Source organism: Staurois parvus, unplaced genomic scaffold (assembly GCF_062004578.1).
Source record: "Staurois parvus isolate SC_StPar_1 unplaced genomic scaffold, SC_StPar_1.0 ptg000165l, whole genome shotgun sequence".
NCBI lineage: Eukaryota > Metazoa > Chordata > Amphibia > Anura > Ranidae > Staurois > Staurois parvus.
In genome coordinates, this window is record NW_028317961.1 from 2,831,035 (window position 1) to 2,853,623 (window position 22,589).

Consider the following 22,589-nt stretch of genomic DNA (forward strand, 5'->3'; position numbering starts at 1 on the left):
ACAAGAAACACAGCTAACACAGAAACACACAGCTAAATTTAAAAAAAAGGTTTTTTTTTACTATTTTGGGACAGTTTTTCCTTGATAAATCAGGAGATATCCATTACCATTTACTACCAAATGAAAGCCCAATTTGTCCTGAAAAAAACACGGTATAATTCACCTTAATGTACAAAGTAGTTGTGATGATATGGCTGGTTTTACTAACAAATGTCAATGTTGCAAAATTGTGCTTAGGCATTAAGATTTGTTTTACCCTTAGGCATGAAGGGGTTAATTATATGCAGTATTAGCAGGCAGAAAAAAGGAAAAAGCTCAAAAAACAAACAAAAAACAGCCACCACATTAAGAATTGGTCAGCTGCAATGCAATAGATTCAGTTTTGGTTTTTGAGATTATTCAAAAAATTTTATTTATTTTGCTTTTGAGATTGGAGTTTCATCTTCCTTACTTGCTTTCACAATCATATTATATTATTGGGCAAAATAAATAGAGAGGAATTTGGTGGGGAAACACATTTACAGAATTCTGATTGCAGCAGTTGAAAGGAAAGAATTATTGAGTAATAATGTACTACCAGCTTGAAACCATGCTTACAGAGTGCTTCATTGACACAGTGATACAAGCATACACATAAGAATCATTTCCCCTTTTATATAAACGAAGGTAGCTTCCCTATACAGAACACTGAAAGGAATGCTTGTCTTCAGGCCACTTCTGTCTAGAAGGACCCCTGTGTGTCATTGCAATGCCAGGAAAATCATTCAACAGCAGACCTACCAGACATTCTGTGAAGCTCTTATCTACCGGAGACATGGTCCTTATGCTGACGTTTTAAAGTAAGTACATTATTTTTTATTATTATTATTATAGGTACTTATATAATGCTGTCAATTTACACAGAGCTTTACATATTTATTGTACATTCACCTCAGTCCCTTACTGTCAAGGGGTGTACAATCTAAGGTCCCTAAATTACATTCATACATACACATACTAGGGCCAATTTAGACAGGAGCCAATTAACCTACCAGTATGTCTTTGGAGTGTGGGAGGAAACCGGAGTACCCGGAGGAAACCCATGCAGGCACAGTGAGAACATGTAAACTCCAGGTAAGTGGTGCCGTGGTTGGGATTCAAACATTATGTATATAAGACACGTTTACCTGAGCAGATGATCTGAGTTAAACTGTTGGTCTATAAGCACAGCAACGGACAAGGAGGTTTACAAGTAGAAGTACATTTACCATTTGTAACTATGGTAAATTCTTAAAAATCAGTAGGACAATTACATATTACAAAAAGATTTTAACAAAACAACAACATGGGCAGTAAAATGGCAAATAAAATTGAATATTGAAATATATAAAGTTATGTGCCCAAAGTATAGCACTGCCTGGAAAACAGTAAGCCAATACTGAGCTAAAGCAAGTCTTTGCAAGTGGAATTCAAAGACACACATAATTTTGGGATGTATTACATGGGAGATGAAAATGTCCAATCCTGATAAATCCCTATGTGGTAAGATACCACATTATAAAGGGGACCTGGGCGTTTTGGACAAGGTTCAAAGGCATTTTAATTTAAAAAAAAGCTGGAAAAAATTATTTATTGAATAATCTTACAGTCAAGATAAAGAACTTCCTTGTGGCAACTTAGTTTTCTTGTTTAACACCTGGCCTATAGCAAATTGACAGCCGGGTGGGACACTCCTACTTCTGAGTGGGCATCATATGACGTCCAGGGGCGGACTGACCATTTGGAAACTTGGGCACTGCCCGGGTCAGTAGGGGGCCCCATGAGATGCCCCTGGTACCTTTTTCATAGGCTTTTTTGAGTTTGGGCAAGGACACAGGGGCCCCATGATCCCCTATTGCCTGGGGGCCCCATGAGTTGTCAGTCCGCCCCTGATGACATCCTGTCAGAATGTACCATTCATGTGGCCGCGGGGCCACACAGCGGCGCGATCTGTCACCGGCTGTGTCCCAAATCAGTACATCGGCCCATTGACTGTGTCATGTGACCAGTGTGATCAATCACAGCAGATCACATGAAAATTGTATACAATGGATGACTTCCTTTCATTCCATCCTTTGTATACAACTGTGTTGTTAGCTGCGACTGGTCACAGCAGCCACATGATACAGCCAGGGCCAATTACAGCCCATCTGTATCATGTGATGAGCTTTGCCCATGACAGCTAATCACAACAAAAGACTGAATTGATCAGTTTTCATTCAGTAACAATGATTGAAAGTATCAATGGAATACATTGGTTTTCATTCAGTAACAATGGTTGAAAATATCAATGAAATATATCAGTATTAGCAATCATAATGTGTAAAAAGAAAAAAAAACATCTTGATCACTTGCCCAGAGTAGTTCAATGTTACCATGGTACCACTGTATTGCTCTGGTCATAGTTTGTTTAAAAAATATATATATAAAAAAAGTAATAAAAAATAGAACAGATTGAAAAAAAATTTTAATTAAATTATTTTGATTTTTTTTACATACTGTCAGCAGTCAGTGTCCCTGATCACTACCACAACAGTTATATAATAATGCTGTACTGGACTGGTGACAATATGAAAAAAAAAATTATTTATTTTTTTAATTTCTTCATTTTCAAAAAAATTGTAAAAAATTACAACTTCAATAGAGTTACCGTGCCTCTCACTAAATACCTTTGACTGTCTATTTTCCCAAAATGGGTAATTTCGGGGGTATTTGCAAAATTTTATAACAGAAATGAATGTTTATTTAGCAATATATAAAATAGAAAATTCAGTGGTGATTAAATACCACCAAAAGAAAGCTCTATTTGTGTGAAAAAAAATTATAAAAAAACTTTATTGGCCTGGGCAGGAATGGGGTGAAAATGTTCAGTATTGAAGTGGTTAAATATAACTGAGCATTAACTCTGAGGAAGTGACTGACCACAAGTTAAAAAACACACACACCAGTTACAGACTTACACAGCGGCTGTGTTTTTGTCCATGCCTTTGAGGCCTTTTTGCCAAATTCAACATTCCAGGCTACTTTTTAATACAACAATATGGAAAATCACATATATGCAATGGTCTGTGCAGGCCTTTGGTACTTTATGTGAAACTCCTTTGCAGATCCTCGCACTCAGTAAGGGAAACATTACGGTAATTTGCACAGTAGCTTTAATGCCAGTGATCTCTAGCAGTCTCATGGAGCATATCCCCAGTCTCTGACAATGTGCTGCAGTGAAAATATTTGAATACCTAAAGGTCTATATCCTGGCCACAAGTCCACTTTAAAAGGAAACAAAGCACTTTTTACTGTTTATTATAATTATTATGTGATCCATTCATTTCAAATCTTATCTCTGTGTTTTCCAAACTCCTATATATGTGGATAGTTTGCAATTCTGTAAGCACATGGTAGCAGCTACATTTTCTTATGACATAGGCAGTCTGTTTCTTGGTTAGTAATACTCCACTGAGACTCCTGAACCTCTTAGTAATAATGGAAAGGTCAAGTCTGCTCTGATCAGAAACATTCTATAAGACTGACTATCTTAGCAGTACTTTTTTAGTTGCATGAAATAACAAAAAGGAACACAAGGCCCACATGGAAGTAAAATATATTTTAAAAATATTCTTCCTAAATATATTGCCATATACTTGAAATACTACAATTTTAGCCGTATTCAATATATTTCAATAAACTCTATATATATATATATATATATATATATATATATATACACACACATACAACATATATTTTTACATATATTCGTAAATAGATTTGTATTTTTAAAGAAATACAGTATATTTGAAATGTATTTTTACAAATATTTTTCATATATTTTGTAATAAAGACGCATTTCAACATGCAGTATATGTATATATTCTTTTTTTTACTATTTCTTTTTTCAACACACTGTGACCAAAGCAATACAATGTTACCATAGTAACATTGAACTACTCTGGGCAAGTGATTAGGATTTTTTTTTTTTACACATTATGATTGCTAATACCAATGTATTTCATGGCCAGGACCTGCTGATCAAATATATACATATATATATATATATATATATATATATATATATGTATAATCACAGCCCAGAGCTCTGCGGTGAATGCCAACACAGAACTGTGTACACTGTGAACAATCCCTGTGTTTCTCATCCCTGCGATGAGAAGCAGAGATCTACAGTATTAGTAAAAGCAGCACACTTTACACATATTACACATAGTTAGGCTTACATTTAACGTCTTGATCGCGCTAGTTGTTAACCCCTTCCAAGCCAGTGTCATTAGTATAGTGACAGTTATAGTATTATCACTGATCACTGTAATGATATCAGTGGCAGTTAGTCAGTCCCCCCCTAGCCTCAGTTAGTGTCAGATTACTCGCCGCACTATCGCAGTCACTTTATAAGTCGCTGATCCCTGCCATTAGTAGCGCTGTGCTTTGTGAATGGCCCGGCGTCTTCTGGGGCTCATGACAGGTCTCAGAAGACGCCGGGCCATTCACAAAGCGCAGCGCTTCTCGCGTATGCGTAGTGGGCACCCGGCTGTCACTAAAGGGAGGACAACTCCGCGGAAATGGGAGCGGGTACCTGTCAAATTCAGGTGCCCACTCGCCCTCCCTCCCCAAAGGTCCGCAGTCTCCTGGTCATCTCCTGTACTGTCTGCAGTCTCTGGTCATCTCCTGTACTATGTCCGCAGTCTCTGGTCATCTCCTGTACTATGTCCGCAGTCTCTGGTCATCTCCTGTACTATGTCCGCAGTCTCTTGGTCATCCCCTGTACTGTCTGCAGTGTCTGGTCATCCCCTGTACTGTCGGCAGTCTCTTGGTCATCCCCTGTACTGTCTGCAGTCTCTGGTCATCTCCTGTACTATGTCCGCAGTCTCCTGGTCATCTCTTGTACTATGTCCGCAGTCTCTGGTCATCTCCTGTACTGTCTGCAGTCTCCGGTTATGCCCTGTACTGTGTCCGCAGTCTCTGGCTATCTCCTGTACTGTGTTCTCAGTCTCTGATCATCTCCTGTACTATGTCCGCAGTCTCTGGTCATCCCCTGTACTGTGTTCGCAGTCTCTGGTCATCTCCTGTACTATGTCCGCAGTCTCTGGTCATCTCCTGTACTGTCTGCAGTCTCTGGTTATCCCCTGTACTGTGTCCGCAGTCTCTGGTCATCTCATGTACTGTGTTCTCAGTCTCTGGTCATCTACTGTACTATGTTCGCAGTCTCTGGTCATCCCCTGTACTGTGTTCGCAGTCTCTTGTCATCCCCTGTACTGTCCGCAGTCTCTGGTCATCTCCTGTACTGTCTGCAGTCTCTGGTTATCCCCTGTACTGTGTCCGCAGTCTCTGGTCATCTCCTGTACTGTGTTCTCAGTCTCTGGTCATCTCCTGTACTATGTCCACAGTCTCTGGTCATCTCCTGTACTGTCTGCAGTCTCTGGTTTTCCCCTGTACTGTGTCCATAGTCTCTGGTTATCTCCTGTACTGTGTCCGCAGTCTTTGGTCATCCCCTGTACTGTGTCCGCAGTCTCTGGTCATCTCCTGTACTATGTCCGCAGTCTCTGGTCATCTCCTGTACTGTCTGCAGTCTCTGGTTATCCCCTGTACTGTGTCCGCAGTCTCTGGTCACCCCCTATATTGTCTGCAGTCTCTGGTTATCTCCTGTATTGTGTCCGCAGTCTCTGGTCATCCCCTGTACTGTGTCCGCAGTCTCTGGTCATCTCCTGTGTTCTGTTAGTGGATCCTGCTCAGATGCTCACACACTGTAGTTAACAGGAGATATTTTATTAGGTGCTTCTAGCTGCCATTATACATGTGTCTGCCCTAGAACTACAACCAAAGAGAGGCAATCACACAGTTGTACCAGTATCTAAGTAGTGAGACCCCTAGAGGCCATACACAGCATATAACATATTGCTACATCCTGTACTGTGTTCGCAGTCTCTGGTCATCTCCTGTACTGTCCGTAGTCACTGGTCATCTCCTGTACTATGTTCGCAATCTCTGGTCATCTCCTGTACTGTGTCTGCAGTCTCTGGTCATTTTCTGTACTATGTCTACAGTCCATTGGTTCAAAATATTTTTTTTCTGGTTTTACACCTCTAAAACCTAGGAGCGTCTTATGGTCTTATGGAGCAAAAAATATGGTAGTTTGGGTACAGCTTTGCTTGACCACGCAATTGCCAGTTAGAGTAGTGCAGTGTATTATAGCAAAAATTGTCCTGGTCATGAAGGGGGTAAAATCTTCCAAAGCTCAAGTAGTTAATGCGCAAGGTGAAACAAACATTAATGCCTGAAACCAGTTTTGCAACTTTAGAAAAACTTTAGTAAAACTGTAAACATTTGAAACCACTTTGTGGATCCAGGTGATTTATACCTAGTTTTTTTCAGGACTAGAGAGTGGTACTTTTTATTGGATATCTCTTGATTTTTATTTTATTATCAATGGAAAAACTATGGCTCCCAATCAGCACACAAAAATGTCTTCTCCGCAGTGTGCTGTAAGGGCAGTGGCTTTATTTACTGTATTGATGCATCTGTGATTAATTTAACTGAAAGTTTAGTTGGATTTCAAAGGACCACCACAGCAAAAAAAAAAAAATGGAATTCTGGTAACTGGGTAAAAGTGGAACTCCAGCTTTTAGTAAAAAATAATATTCAAATTGCCATATGTGTTGCCAACTATGTGTACAGTCTTTGGGAAAGGAGTAAAATTGTGGAACTTTGTAGGGCCCAAGAAGTTTATAATCTTAGCATGTAAAAGATAGCCTAAACAGTATCAGATTTTGTTTTCTTTATTTTAAGTAGAAGTCTAGTCAAACACTATCTAAGCTTAAACCTGCTTCCACCACATTATAAGCCCTATGCTAACTATCCTGAAAAGCAAAAATGTCTTTCCTCACCAATTCTGAGGGTGCTTGTGTCCAGACACATGATCTCCACAGTGGCCAACTTCAGTGAAAAGAAGAGTATGCCAATAACGGCTGCAATGCATATGCGGTGACATCACCCATAGACTTACTATGGGTCAGGGGCGGACTGACAACTCTTGGGGCCCCTGGGCAGTAGGAGATCATAGGGGCCATCTGTGTCCCTTCCCACACTCAAGTCACACCCACATAAAGCCCCACCTCCATAACATTATATCAGGAACTTTTTTCCCTGATGAAGCCACGTGGTTGGTGGCGCAACGCGTGGGGTGGAGCCTAGTGATGTCATTGTCAGTTACAAACGCGGACCGGAAGTTTATATGTAAAACCGATATATCTTATCCAGCATTATGTGAGTGATATTCTGGAACACATTTTATATTAAACAAACAGTATTATGCTATGGGAGTTGTTCCTTTCTTCCTACATGTGGAGTTTTAAGTGGAGAAGAGTTGCGGATATAGGGTCATCTGAGGTAGTGCCTGTTATCAGCTCTTTGCTGCCATCTGGAGCCTCTTTGATGGAACTACTATGCTTGGTTCACTGTATGAGGTAAGCAGCCATCCTTACACATAGGTGCAGGTGCACGAAGTCACAGTGGGGCATTGTCGATTTTAAAAGTTTCAGCTTTTGGAGCACATTGCATATATTAAGCACCCTTTCAAATACAATTATTTGATTGAGCTGTCACATTAATAAGGACTTTTGGTTATCATTTTCATATGTCATTATTTATATGAGTTAGCTCAACATTGTTGGTATATGTGTATGATAGGGGACTGGGCTCCCAGTCCAGAGAGCAGCAAGTTCCGTTCTGCCGAGGCCTCCATGCATCATTTATCACACACAGCTCAGAGGTGGGCAGCAGCGGTGGGAGTGGGAAACTCCTAAAGCTACAGGTGGAAGTCAGCTTCAGTACTTTTAGAGACAGCTTGACAACACTGCATGGGGCCCCCTACTGGCCCTGGGCCCTCGGGCAGTGCCCGAGCACCCGAATGGTCAGTCTGCCCCTGCTATGGGTCATCCGTTGTCGGCTACTTGTCCTATGTTATCCTTCTACTGTAGCCGTTCCTGGGAACCAATCATGTGACCAGACCAGAACGCCCTCAGACTAGGAAAGTATAGACATCTTTCCTTAACAGGGTAGTTAGTATAGGACTTAGAATGGGGATGGGAGCCAGTTTAAACTTAAATAGTATTTCACTAATATAGAATATTTGAACTTTTAGTTCAATCTGAGTTTATTGTAAATTTTAGAAACATATAACACAAGGACATACAGGTAAATTGATCAGGTAACAAAGAAAGGTGGAGTATTATACACCATAATCCGAACAACGTGTTGAAGTCAGAATACGATACGTACAGGTTTTGTTGACATGAATTGACAAAATTAGAAGAGGATGTATAACACCTGAAATAGGAGAAGTATTGCATACATAGGTGAGTAAGTGACCCAGAGGTACATATAAAAATTGGAGGTTATGGGAACACAGCTCAGACTATAGAATAGGGATGATAATTGTAACAGGTGAAATGGTTATATTAAAGAGGGACACACAAAAAGAAAGGAGAAAAAGAAAACAAGTAAAGAGCATGAGAGGAAACGAATAAGGACTGGAGTACTTGCTCCACCATGGCTACACCAGAGAAGGGTTGGCATAGCTGGCAACACATGAATGAAATTTGCAGGCGTGTCGGAACATGGTCCAGGGGGTCCAGATGGAAGATAACAGATCCTCTTTACCCATTTCCCGTGCCAACAGGCGCTCCAGGTCATGTTTAGATTTCAGCTCATTGACTCATTCCCCTAGGGATGGCACAGTAGCTGATTTCCAGTGGCGTGGGATGACTACTCTGACTGCGGCCACAAGGTGTCTCAATATATCTTGTTTCACTGATTTTAAGGGTCTAGGCATCATGGAGAGGAGGGCTATCTCTGGGGAAGGGAGAATAGATGTTGCCATCAGTTTGCTGTACAGAATAAAAATATATTACCAGAGTTTCCGGATAGGTGGACAAGTCCACCAAATGTGTAGCAGAGTACCTTGTGAGTGTTGGCAATGCCAGCAAGTATCTGGGATGGATGGGTTGAACCGGTGAAGAATCGACAGGCATCTGTACAATCTAGTTATCAACTTGAAACCTGTTTCCTGAGTTATGGTAGCTGGGGAGAGCACATGGCTCAGGATGAAACATTTTTGCCAGTCCAGGGGGAAAATAATGAGCTGTAGATCTACCTTCCAGGCATGGGTATATGGAGAAAGATCAGGTGAGGATGCGCAGAGAAGAATTGAGTATAGTTGGGAAACTACATTTGGACTGGAGCAGGATGGATTCAAAGGCTGTTGGCAAAGTTAGAATGTCAGCAACAGAGAAAAAAAAATGAACATAAGACACTACTTGTTGTCTCTGTAAATAGGTGAATGAAGCTGGAGGGTGGAACATGCCTGGGGTAGTTGACATCAAGGATGGGTCTGCTCGAAGGACTTGGGCTAATCTCCTATGATATTGTGACTTTCAAGCTTGGGGCAGAGAGAGGCGGGGGGAAAGCTGGGGTCCCAAAGAATGGATTCATGGGTCCAGTAGACTTGGAAAGGCTGTAAGTAGACATCCCATGCTCCCATATGCAGAGAGTATGTTTAGTGAGATCACTAAGAGCTTTAGGTTGGGGCAGCAAGAACGTGGGGTCCAAGGTACCCATATCTTAGATGAGTAGTTATGGAACCAGTCTAGGATTCGAATAAGGACAGCTGCTTTGTGGTAGAGAGAGGTGGCAGAGGCTCCCACTCCTCCTTTAATTTTTGGGAGACAGAGGGTAGTCCAACGTAGCCTAGAACGAGGTGCATTCCAGATAAAAACAGAAAATAGATGGCATAATTAAAAAAAAACAAAGGGAGACAGATAGGGATCATTTGAAATAGATATTAGAAGCGGGGAAGAACATCCATCTTCAGAGTGTTTACTCTACTCAGCCAGGACAGTCCATTGGTAGCATAAAATGATAAGTCTGATTGAGTCCAGTGGAGTAAGGGTAGAAAGTTGATCGAATAGAGTTGAGATTAATCTGTGGGTATTTGTATGCCTAACTATTGGATAGAAGTGGAACCGGTTTTGAAAGGGAAGGTTAAAGAAATACGCTGCAAATCCTCCGAAGCTAAAGAAATGTTCAGTAGTTCCGATTTGGTATAATTCACTGTGAAGTTACTAATCCTGCCAAATTTAAGGAATTCTTGCATTATAGAGGGTAGAGAGATATGTGGTTGTGTTACAAATAGGAGTAGATCATCAGCAAAGAGGGCCAGTTTGGAATGTAGGCCCCCTACATGGGGTCATTAATTTAGACATTAATGGCTGTGTGTTGAGTTATTTTGAGGGGACAGCAAATTTACATTCAGGCACTGCCCGAGGGCCCGGGGTCATGGGGCCCCCTACTGACCCCGGGCCCTCGGGCAGTGCCTGAATGTAAATTTGCTGTCCCCTCAAAATAACTCAACACACAGCCATTAATGTCTAAATTGTTGGCAACAAAAGTGAGTACACCCCTAAGTGAAAATGTCCAAATTGGGCCCAATTTGCCATTTTCCCTCCCCGGAGTCATGTGACTCGTTAGTATTATGAGGTCTCAGGTATGAATGGGGAGCAAGTTTGTTAAATTTGGTGTTATCGCTCTCACTCTCTCATACTGGTCACTGGAAGTTCAATATAACACTTCATGGCAAAGAACTCCCTGATGATCTAAAGAAAAGAATTGTTGCTCTACATAAAGATGGCCTAGGCTATAAGAAGATTGCCAAGACCCTGAAACTGAGCTGCAGCACGGTGGCCAAGACCATACTGAGGTTTAACAGGACAGGTTCCACTCAGAACAGGCCTCGCCATGGTTGACAAAGAAGCTGAGTGCACATGCTGAGCATCATATACAGAGGTTGTCTTTGGGAATAGACGTATGAATGCTGCCAGCTTTGCTGCAGAGGTTGAAATGGTGGGGGGTCAGCCTGTCACTGCTCAGACCATATGCCGCGCATTGCATCAAATTGGTCTGCATGGCTGTTGTCCCAGAAGGAAGCCTCTTCTAAAGATGATGCACAAGAAAGCCCGCAAACAGTTTGCTGAAGACAAGCAGACTAAGGACATGGATTACTGGAACCATGTCCTGTGGTCTGATGAGACCAAGATAAACTTATTTGGTTCAGATGGTGTCAAGTGTGTGTGGCGGCAACCAGGTTGAGGAGTACAAAACAAGTGTGTCTTGCCTATAGTCAAGCATGGTGGTGGGAGTACAATGGTCTGGGGCTGCATGAGTGTTGCCGGTAGAGATGAGCGAAGAAATGAAAAATTCGATTCGACTGATTCGGCGAATTCGTGGACAATATTCGATTCGAGTCGAATAAATTCGCTGTGAATTTAACTTAAAAAAGGGTGTTTCTAGGCTTCAGAGAGACTTAATATTAGTGCAGAACACTGTACCTTTAATTTAAATGCCCTTGGAGTCTGCTGGGGAAGAGAAATAATACTGTCTGTCAGTATGACATGCAGATGAGTGCCGTCGATCTTAGAATCACCGCACACTTCACTCATTTGGGCAGTCACGGGGCCAAAACCAGTGTTTGGAGCCACAGTGTGGTGGTGGAGGCAGCAGCAATGGGAGGCCATACAGCAACCTATGACAAAATGGAAACCAGCAGGAGCGTGAGGAGACCTGAAAGTGGCACATGGCAGAGTGGGAGCAATGGGAGGCGGTACAGGGACCCAGGTCACACTGTGGGCCCAGCAGCAGCGTGACCAGGCGGTACGGGGGCCCATGGCCGATATGGGGCTTGGTGGCACCTATGGAAGGCCTGTAATCTGCCAGCAACCTATGACAAAATGGACAACCGCAGGAGTGTGAGGAGATTTCAAAGTGGCACATGGCAGAGTGGAAGCAATGGGAGGCCGTACAGGGACCCAGGTCACACTGTGGGCTCAGCAGCAGCGTGACCAGGAGGTACGGGGGCCCATGGTCGATATGGGGCCTGGCGGCACCTATGGAAGGCCGCTAATCTGCCAGCAACCTATGACAAAATGGACAACCGCAGGAGTGTGAGGAGATTTCAAAGAGGTACATGGCAGAGTGGAAGCAATGGGAGGCCGTACAGGGACCCAGGTCACACTGTGGGACCAGCATCAGCGTGAACAGGCGGTACGGGGGCCCATGGCCGATTTGACCTCATTCATCCCATAGTCCTGCCGACTCACGAATAGCGTGGCCTCCTCAAAGGGCCTGAGCAAGCGCAGGTGTCACACATGAGCTGACAATGGCTGACATCTAAGTTACACAGGGAGTACCTTTATCCGCTTTTAACATCAGGAAATCTGTGATGGCCTTTAGCTGTTCGTAAAGGCGGTCTAACATATGTAGGGTTGAATTACACCTTGTTGCAACGTCACAGCATGAGGAGTCGGTACGGGGGCCCATGGCAGATTACATGTCTGGCAGCAGCAATGGGAGGCCCGTAATCTGCCAGCACCCTATGTCAAAAAATTTAACACACCAGCAGTGTGAAGAGACCTGAAAGTGGCACATGGCAGCAGAGTGTGGCGATGGAGACAGCAGCAATGGGAGGCCGTACAGGGACCCATGAGAGACTCTGGACTTGGCAGCAGCATGAGGAGGCGGTATATAGGGGCCCATGGCAGATTAGGGGCCTGGCAGCAGCTATGTGAGGCCCGTAATCTGCCTGCACCCTATGTCAAAAAATTAAACACACCAGCAGTGTGAAGAGACCTGAAAGTGGCACATGGCAGCAGAGTGTGGCGATGGAGACAGCAGCAATGGGAGGCCGTACAGGGACCCATGAGAGACTCTGGACTTGGCAGCAGCATGAGGAGGCGGTATATAGGGGCCCATGGCAGATTAGGGGCCTGGCAGCAGCTATGTGAGGCCCGTAATCTGCCTGCACCCTATGTCAAAAAATTTAACACACCAGCAGTGTGAAGAGACCTGAAAGTGGCACATGGCAGCAGAGTGTGGCGATGGAGACAGCAGCAATGGGAGGCCGTACAGGGACCCATGAGAGACTCTGGACTTGGCAGCAGCATGAGGAGGCGGTATATAGGGGCCCATGGCAGATTAGGGGCCTGGCAGCAGCTATGTGAGGCCCGTAATCTGCCTGCACCCTATGTCAAAAAATTAAACACACCAGCAGTGTGAAGAGACCTGAAAGTGGCACATGGCAGCAGAGTGTGGCGATGGAGACAGCAGCAATGGGAGGCCGTACAGGGACCCATGAGAGACTCTGGACTTGGCAGCAGCATGAGGAGGCGGTATATAGGGGCCCATGGCAGATTAGGGGCCTGGCAGCAGCTATGTGAGGCCCGTTATCTTGCAGCACCCTATGTCAAAAAATTAAACACACCAGCAGTGTGAAGAGACCTGAAAGTGGCACATGGCAGAGTGTGGCGATGGAGACAGCAGCAATGGGAGGCCGTACAGGGACCCATGAGAGACTCTGGACCTGGCAGCAGCATGAGGAGGCGGTATATAGGGGCCCATGGCAGATTAGGGGCCTGGCAGCAGCTATGTGAGGCCCGTTATCTTGCAGCACCCTATGTCAAAAAATTAAACACACCAGCAGTGTGAAGAGACCTGAAAGTGGCACATGGCAGAGTGTGGCGATGGAGACAGCAGCAATGGGAGGCCGTACAGGGACCCATGACAGACTCTAGACTTGGCAGCAGCATGAGGAGGCGGTATATAGGGGCCCATGGCAGATTAGGGGCCTGGCAGCAGCTATGTGAGGCCCGTAATCTGCCTGCACCCTATGTCAAAAAATTTAACACACCAGCAGTGTGAAGAGACCTGAAAGTGGCACATGGCAGCAGAGTGTGGCGATGGAGACAGCAGCAATGGGAGGCCGTACAGGGACCCATGAGAGACTCTGGACTTGGCAGCAGCATGAGGAGGCGGTATATAGGGGCCCATGGCAGATTAGGGGCCTGGCAGCAGCTATGTGAGGCCCGTAATCTGCCTGCACCCTATGTCAAAAAATTTAACACACCAGCAGTGTGAAGAGACCTGAAAGTGGCACATGGCAGCAGAGTGTGGCGATGGAGACAGCAGCAATGGGAGGCCGTACAGGGACCCATGAGAGACTCTGGACTTGGCAGCAGCATGAGGAGGCGGTATATAGGGGCCCATGGCAGATTAGGGGCCTGGCAGCAGCTATAGGAGGCCCGTAATCTGCCTGCACCCTATGTCAAAAAATTTAACACACCAGCAGTGTGAAGAGACCTGAAAGTGGCACATGGCAGCAGAGTGTGGCGATGGAGACAGCAGCAATGGGAGGCCGTACAGGGACCCATGAGAGACTCTGGACTTGGCAGCAGCATGAGGAGGCGGTATATAGGGGCCCATGGCAGATTAGGGGCCTGGCAGCAGCTATGTGAGGCCCGTAATCTGCCTGCACCCTATGTCAAAAAATTTAACACACCAGCAGTGTGAAGAGACCTGAAAGTGGCACATGGCAGCAGAGTGTGGCGATGGAGACAGCAGCAATGGGAGGCCGTACAGGGACCCATGAGAGACTCTGGACTTGGCAGCAGCATGAGGAGGCGGTATATAGGGGCCCATGGCAGATTAGGGGCCTGGCAGCAGCTATGTGAGGCCCGTAATCTGCCTGCACCCTATGTCAAAAAATTTAACACACCAGCAGTGTGAAGAGACCTGAAAGTGGCACATGGCAGCAGAGTGTGGCGATGGAGACAGCAGCAATGGGAGGCCGTACAGGGACCCATGAGAGACTCTGGACTTGGCAGCAGCATGAGGAGGCGGTATATAGGGGCCCATGGCAGATTAGGGGCCTGGCAGCAGCTATAGGAGGCCCGTAATCTGCCTGCACCCTATGTCAAAAAATTTAACACACCAGCAGTGTGAAGAGACCTGAAAGTGGCACATGGCAGCAGAGTGTGGCGATGGAGACAGCAGCAATGGGAGGCCGTACAGGGACCCATGAGAGACTCTGGACTTGGCAGCAGCATGAGGAGGCGGTATATAGGGGCCCATGGCAGATTAGGGGCCTGGCAGCAGCTATGTGAGGCCCGTAATCTGCCTGCACCCTATGTCAAAAAATTTAACACACCAGCAGTGTGAAGAGACCTGAAAGTGGCACATGGCAGCAGAGTGTGGCGATGGAGACAGCAGCAATGGGAGGCCGTACAGGGACCCATGAGAGACTCTGGACTTGGCAGCAGCATGAGGAGGCGGTATATAGGGGCCCATGGCAGATTAGGGGCCTGGCAGCAGCTATGTGAGGCCCGTAATCTGCCTGCACCCTATGTCAAAAAATTTAACACACCAGCAGTGTGAAGAGACCTGAAAGTGGCACATGGCAGCAGAGTGTGGCGATGGAGACAGCAGCAATGGGAGGCCGTACAGGGACCCATGAGAGACTCTGGACTTGGCAGCAGCATGAGGAGGCGGTATATAGGGGCCCATGGCAGATTAGGGGCCTGGCAGCAGCTATGTGAGGCCCGTAATCTGCCTGCACCCTATGTCAAAAAATTTAACACACCAGCAGTGTGAAGAGACCTGAAAGTGGCACATGGCAGCAGAGTGTGGCGATGGAGACAGCAGCAATGGGAGGCCGTACAGGGACCCATGAGAGACTCTGGACTTGGCAGCAGCATGAGGAGGCGGTATATAGGGGCCCATGGCAGATTAGGGGCCTGGCAGCAGCTATGTGAGGCCCGTAATCTGCCTGCACCCTATGTCAAAAAATTTAACACACCAGCAGTGTGAAGAGACCTGAAAGTGGCACATGGCAGCAGAGTGTGGCGATGGAGACAGCAGCAATGGGAGGCCGTACAGGGACCCATGAGAGACTCTGGACTTGGCAGCAGCATGAGGAGGCGGTATATAGGGGCCCATGGCAGATTAGGGGCCTGGCAGCAGCTATGTGAGGCCCGTTATCTTGCAGCACCCTATGTCAAAAAATTAAACACACCAGCAGTGTGAAGAGACCTGAAAGTGGCACATGGCAGCAGAGTGTGGCGATGGAGACAGCAGCAATGGGAGGCCGTACAGGGACCCATGAGAGACTCTAGACTTGGCAGCAGCATGAGGAGGCGGTATATAGGGGCCCATGGCAGATTAGGGGCCTGGCAGCAGCTATGTGAGGCCCGTAATCTGCCTGCACCCTATGTCAAAAAATTAAACACACCAGCAGTGTGAAGAGACCTGAAAGTGGCACATGGCAGCAGAGTGTGGCGATGGAGACAGCAGCAATGGGAGGCCGTACAGGGACCCATGAGAGACTCTGGACTTGGCAGCAGCATGAGGAGGCGGTATATAGGGGCCCATGGCAGATTAGGGGCCTGGTAGCAGCTATGTGAGGCCCGTAATCTGCCTGCACCCTATGTCAAAAAATTAAACACACCAGCAGTGTGAAGAGACCTGAAAGTGGCACATGGCAGCAGAGTGTGGCGATGGAGACAGCAGCAATGGGAGGCCGTACAGGGACCCATGAGAGACTCTAGACTTGGCAGCAGCATGAGGAGGCGGTATATAGGGGCCCATGGCAGATTAGGGGCCTGGCACCAGCTATGTGAGGCCCGTAATCTGCCTGCACCCTATGTCAAAAAATTAAACACACCAGCAGTGTGAAGAGACCTGAAAGTGGCACATGGCAGCAGAGTGTGGCGATGGAGACAGCAGCAATGGGAGGCCGTACAGGGACCCATGAGAGACTCTAGACTTGGCAGCAGCATGAGGAGGCGGTATATAGGGGCCCATGGCAGATTAGGGGCCTGGCACCAGCTATGTGAGGCCCGTAATCTGCCTGCACCCTATGTCAAAAAATTAAACACACCAGCAGTGTGAAGAGACCTGAAAGTGGCACATGGCAGCAGAGTGTGGCGATGGAGACAGCAGCAATGGGAGGCCGTACAGGGACCCATGAGAGACTCTGGACTTGGCAGCAGCATGAGGAGGCGGTATATAGGGGCCCATGGCAGATTAGGGGCCTGGCAGCAGCTATGTGAGGCCCGTAATCTGCCTGCACCCTATGTCAAAAAATTAAACACACCAGCAGTGTGAAGAGACCTGAAAGTGGCACATGGCAGAGTGTGGCGATGGAGACAGCAGCAATGGGAGGCCGTACAGGGACCCATGACAGACTCTAGACTTGGCAGCAGCATGAGGAGGCGGTATATAGGGGCCCATGGCAGATTAGGGGCCTGGCAGCAGCTATGTGAGGCCCGTAATCTGCCTGCACCCTATGTCAAAAAATTTAACACACCAGCAGTGTGAAGAGACCTGAAAGTGGCACATGGCAGCAGAGTGTGGCGATGGAGACAGCAGCAATGGGAGGCCGTACAGGGACCCATGAGAGACTCTGGACTTGGCAGCAGCATGAGGAGGCGGTATATAGGGGCCCATGGCAGATTAGGGGCCTGGCAGCAGCTATGTGAGGCCCGTAATCTGCCTGCACCCTATGTCAAAAAATTTAACACACCAGCAGTGTGAAGAGACCTGAAAGTGGCACATGGCAGCAGAGTGTGGCGATGGAGACAGCAGCAATGGGAGGCCGTACAGGGACCCATGAGAGACTCTGGACTTGGCAGCAGCATGAGGAGGCGGTATATAGGGGCCCATGGCAGATTAGGGGCCTGGCAGCAGCTATAGGAGGCCCGTAATCTGCCTGCACCCTATGTCAAAAAATTAAACACACCAGCAGTGTGAAGAGACCTGAAAGTGGCACATGGCAGCAGAGTGTGGCGATGGAGACAGCAGCAATGGGAGGCCGTACAGGGACCCATGAGAGACTCTGGACTTGGCAGCAGCATGAGGAGGCGGTATATAGGGGCCCATGGCAGATTAGGGGCCTGGCAGCAGCTATGTGAGGCCCGTAATCTGCCTGCACCCTATGTCAAAAAATTTAACACACCAGCAGTGTGAAGAGACCTGAAAGTGGCACATGGCAGCAGAGTGTGGCGATGGAGACAGCAGCAATGGGAGGCCGTACAGGGACCCATGAGAGACTCTGGACTTGGCAGCAGCATGAGGAGGCGGTATATAGGGGCCCATGGCAGATTAGGGGCCTGGCAGCAGCTATAGGAGGCCCGTAATCTGCCTGCACCCTATGTCAAAAAATTAAACACACCAGCAGTGTGAAGAGACCTGAAAGTGGCACATGGCAGCAGAGTGTGGCGATGGAGACAGCAGCAATGGGAGGCCGTACAGGGACCCATGAGAGACTCTGGACCTAGCAGCAGCATGAGGAGGCGGTATATAGGGGCCTATGGCAGATTAGGGGCCTGGCAGCAGCTATAGGAGGCCCGTAATCTGCCAGCACCCTATGTCAAAAAATTAAACACACCAGCAGTGTGAGGAGACCTGAAAGTGGCACATGTTTGAGGCATGATTCATGGCGGATTTAGTCAGTTGTGTCAGGAACTGGTGGTTTGAAATCCAGACTAATCCACGCCTGATTCATTTTCACAAACGTGAGTCTCTCCACACTTTGGGTGGACAGTCGTGTCCTCCGCGGAGTTACAATACCTCCTGCCGCACTAAACACGCGCTCCGATGCCACGCTACTGGCCGGGCATGACAGCCTTTCAAGGGCAAATTCAGCTAGTTGGGGCCAAAGGTCAAGTTTCGTTGCCCAGTAGTCAAGGGGATTGTCTACCTCGGTTGGCAGGGTGCTGTCCAAGTAGGCCCAAGCCTGTTGTTTGAGCTCCTGCTCCAGGTCCACCTGATGCTGCTGCTGCTGCTGCGGCTGGTTAGTAGTTTCCTCACTGCGCTGGTGAAGAAAGCTACTCATCATCGACTGCAGACTGAGGCAGCCACTGCTGGTGGAGCTGCCACTGCTCCTACCACCCCACCCCTCCCCTGCTGCCATGCCAGCGGAACGCGAGCGCACAGGGCCCACAGTGTCTGAGGATGGACGTTGGCGCACAAAGGCAGAGACCAACTGACTACATAGGTGGTTTTTATAGTACGTAATTTTGGCCTCCCTCTCAGCAGGTGTGAAAAAGGCCACCATTTTGGACCGGTAGCGAGGGTCCAACAAGGTGGACAGCCAAAAGTCATCCCTCTGTCTGATGGTTATTATTCGGCTGTCGCTACGCAAGCAACCGAGCATGCTATGGGCCATTTGTGCCAAGGAATGCGAGGGACTCCCTGCCTCCATCTCCACAGCATACTGCCACGGTGCGTCTGGGTCCTCTGTCTCCTCCTCCTCCTCCTCTACCAGATGCTCCTGCTCCTCCACTCCTGTCCGCTGAGTGGAAAAACCACCCATTTCACTCAATAATTCCTGAGCACAAATGTCCTCCTCTACCTCCTCCTCTTCTTCCTGTCCTGCCCCCACAGGGGTCATGTGGCGTTGAGATCTGTGCGCCACGTCTACCGCACCCTGACCAGCCATTGTTAACAGCATTTGTTCCAGGACGTGCAACAGAGGAATGACGTCGTTCATCCCATAGTCCTGCCGACTCACGAATAGCGTGGCCTCCTCAAAGGGCCTGAGCAAGCGGCAGGTGTCACGCATGAGCTGCCAATGGCTGACATCTAAGTTACACAGGGGAGTACCTTTATCCGCTTGTAACATCAGGAAATCGGTGATGGCCTTTCGCTGCTCGTAAAGGCGGTCTAACATGTGTAGGGTTGAATTCCACCTTGTTGCAACGTCGCAGATCAGGCGATGCTGTGGAATTCCGTTCTGCCGCTGCAGCTCAATGAGGGTGTTCTTTGCGGTGTAGGAATGGCTGAAATGCATGCACAGTTTACGTGACATTTTAAGGATGTCTTGCAGTGGGATGGTGGATTTTAGGAACCGCTTGACAACCAGATTGAACACGTGAGCCATGCATGGCGCATGGCACAACCTTCCTTGACGCAGAGCAGACACCATGTTCTTTCCGTTGTCAGTCAACATGGTTCCGATTTTTAGTTTGCGCGGAGACAGCCATCTGTCGATTTCTCTGTTCATTACACTCAGCAGTTCCTCCCCTGTGTGACTACGTTCGCCAAGGCATACCAGGTGCAGCACAGCGTGACACCGTTGCGCCCTGCACATGTGATATGCCGGTCGGGTAATGGGACTTGGCACGGGGGTGGCGGCTGAGGACACGGCGGAAAAAGAGGTGGTAGAGGCGGACATGCTTGCTGGACCAAGGACGTGCAAACGTGGAGGCAAAAGCGTCGTGACCTGTCCAAGTTGCTGGTGCGGCTGTGCCGGCACCACGTTCACCCAGTGGGCCGTAAATGACATGTACTGTCCCTGACCGTAGTTACAGCTCCACACGTCGGCGCTGCCGTGCACTTTGGCAGAGACCGACATGCTCAAAGACTGGCCCACCATCTCTTCTACATGTGAATGCAGGGCTGGCACTGCCTTTTGGGCAAAGAAATGACGGCTTGGCACTCTCCACCGCGGCGCGGCACAAGCCATCATTTCTCGGAAAGGTGCTGAGTCCACCAGTTGGAAAGGGAGGGACTGCAGCACCAGCAACTTGGACAGGAGGACGTTCAGCTTTTGCACCGTCGGGTGCGTGCTCGCAAACTGTTGTCTCTTGGATACGGATTCCAAGAAAGACTGTTGACGGAATCCGAGAAGAGGAGTAGCAGGAGAAGGAGCATCTGAACGAGCGGAAGATGCCAACGAGCGACAACTCCCCTCAGCAGAGGTGTTGGAGCCTTGACTGGCTGATAGAGGGCGATTGACGACGTCGGGTGACGGAGCAAGTAACGGAGCGGGTGATGGAGCGGGGGCTGGGGCAGGCAGAACCGCCGTATGTTTATCACGGTTTTCCCAGGCCACCGAATGGTGACGCTGCATATGCTGACGCAACGCTGTAGTCCCAACATGGGCCCCCTGGCCACGCTTGCATTTCTGGCCACATAGTCGACATACGGCTACGTTTACTTCCTCGGGCGGCTTGAGGAAAAATTGCCACACCACCGAGTAGGAAACTTTGCCCCCGCTACTCTTCACTGGCTGACTGCTACTTCCTCCGTGCGCACCGGCACCACTACTGGCCGTGGTGGTAGGCTGCAGTGGAGCTGGTGCTCTACTCCGTGGACGTTTGGCTCCACTGACACTGATGCGACCCTGCTGCTGTCTCCTGGGCAACCCACCGACTGTTTTGCTCGCTGCCAAGCTGCCACTCTCTTCTCCTGATGATGCGGAAGAAATTGCCTGATGACGACGAGGCTGCCAAGTGCGATCAACCTCCTCATCATCAAGTAGGGTCTCCGCCTCACTACTAGCCCCCTCGGCTGCGTCTGGGTCAGGAGACAGACCTGTCTCTAGACCGGCTACCGAGCCACTCTCCTCGCCAGTACTTGTTCGCTTGGCTGCTGAAAAGGCCGATGTCTCCCCCCGTTCCTGACCGCCCTCTGTTAGCTCTTCCTCACTGTACAGTGGGGCTGAGCCCACAGCATGCGATACTTCGCTTGGTGAGGGAACAGCAAAGGACAGGGGCAGGTAGAGGACACGTGATTTCAGTGGGCTTGCTCCCGGGCCATGCCAACTAACGGTTGTGTCTGACGTACCCACCGACCGTTGGCTGTAGGTGTCAGAGGTGACCTGGGAAGAGGAAGACGACCGAGCCAACCAATCAATGACGGCAGGGTTGTCGGTGGAGACACGACCGCTGGATGACACCGGGAGCACTGGCCTCTGGCTGCGAATACTGCTGCCTCGACCCCTTCCTCTGCTGCCACGTCTGCTCGCTCCTAAAACATTGCCTCCTCTGCCACTCCTCTGCATGTTGTCTGACATACTATTTAATTCAACGATTAGGTGTCCCTGAGTAACAATTCTCTGGCACTCAGTAACAATTCTGTCTGTCCCTGAGTATGAATTCTGTGGCCCTGAGTAACAATTCTGTGTCTGTGCGAGTAACAATTCTGTGTCTGTGCGAGTAACAATTCTGTGTCTGTGCAAGTAACAATTTTGTGTCTGTGCGAGTAACAATTCTCTGGCACTCAGTAACAATTCTGTCTGTCCCTGAGTAACAATTCTCTGGCACTCAGTAACAATTCTGTCTGTCCCTGAGTAACAATTCTCTGGCACTCAGTAACAATTCTGTCTGTCCCTGAGTATGAATTCTGTGGCCCTGAGTAACAATTCTGTGTCTGTGCGAGTAACAATTCTGTGTCTGTGCAAGTAACAATTTTGTGTCTGTGCGAGTAACAATTCTCTGGCACTCAGTAACAATTCTGTCTGTCCCTGAGTAACAATTCTCTGGCACTCAGTAACAATTCTGTCTGTCCCTGAGTATGAATTCTGTGGCCCTGAGTAACAATTCTGTGTCTGTGCGAGTAACAATTCTGTGTCTGTGCAAGTAACAATTTTGTGTCTGTGCGAGTAACAATTCTCTGGCACTCAGTAACAATTCTGTCTGTCCCTGAGTAACAATTCTCTGGCACTCAGTAACAATTCTGTCTGTCCCTAAGTAACAATTCTCTGGCACTCAGTAACAATTCTGTCTGTCCCTGAGTATGAATTCTGTGGCCCTGAGTAACAATTCTGTGTCTGTGCGAGTAACAATTCTGTGTCTGTGCAAGTAACAATTTTGTGTCTGTGCGAGTAACAATTCTCTGGCACTCAGTAACAATTCTGTCTGTCCCTGAGTAACAATTCTCTGGCACTCAGTAACAAT

At 47.9% G+C, this 22,589-nt stretch overlaps 1 protein-coding gene across 1 annotated transcript in view; it reads left to right on the forward strand.

The window, feature by feature from the left end:
* The first annotated feature begins 630 nt into the window (after window positions 1-630).
* The window catches only part of LOC149462834 (enoyl-[acyl-carrier-protein] reductase, mitochondrial-like), a 107,842-nt gene continuing 85,883 nt past the window's right edge, over window positions 631-22,589 (forward strand). The window contains exon 1 of the mRNA XM_089676137.1: window positions 631-839. Within this exon, the coding sequence (XP_089532263.1) occupies window positions 697-839 (143 nt within the window). The 5' untranslated portion in view covers window positions 631-696. The remainder of the gene's footprint in view (window positions 840-22,589) is intronic.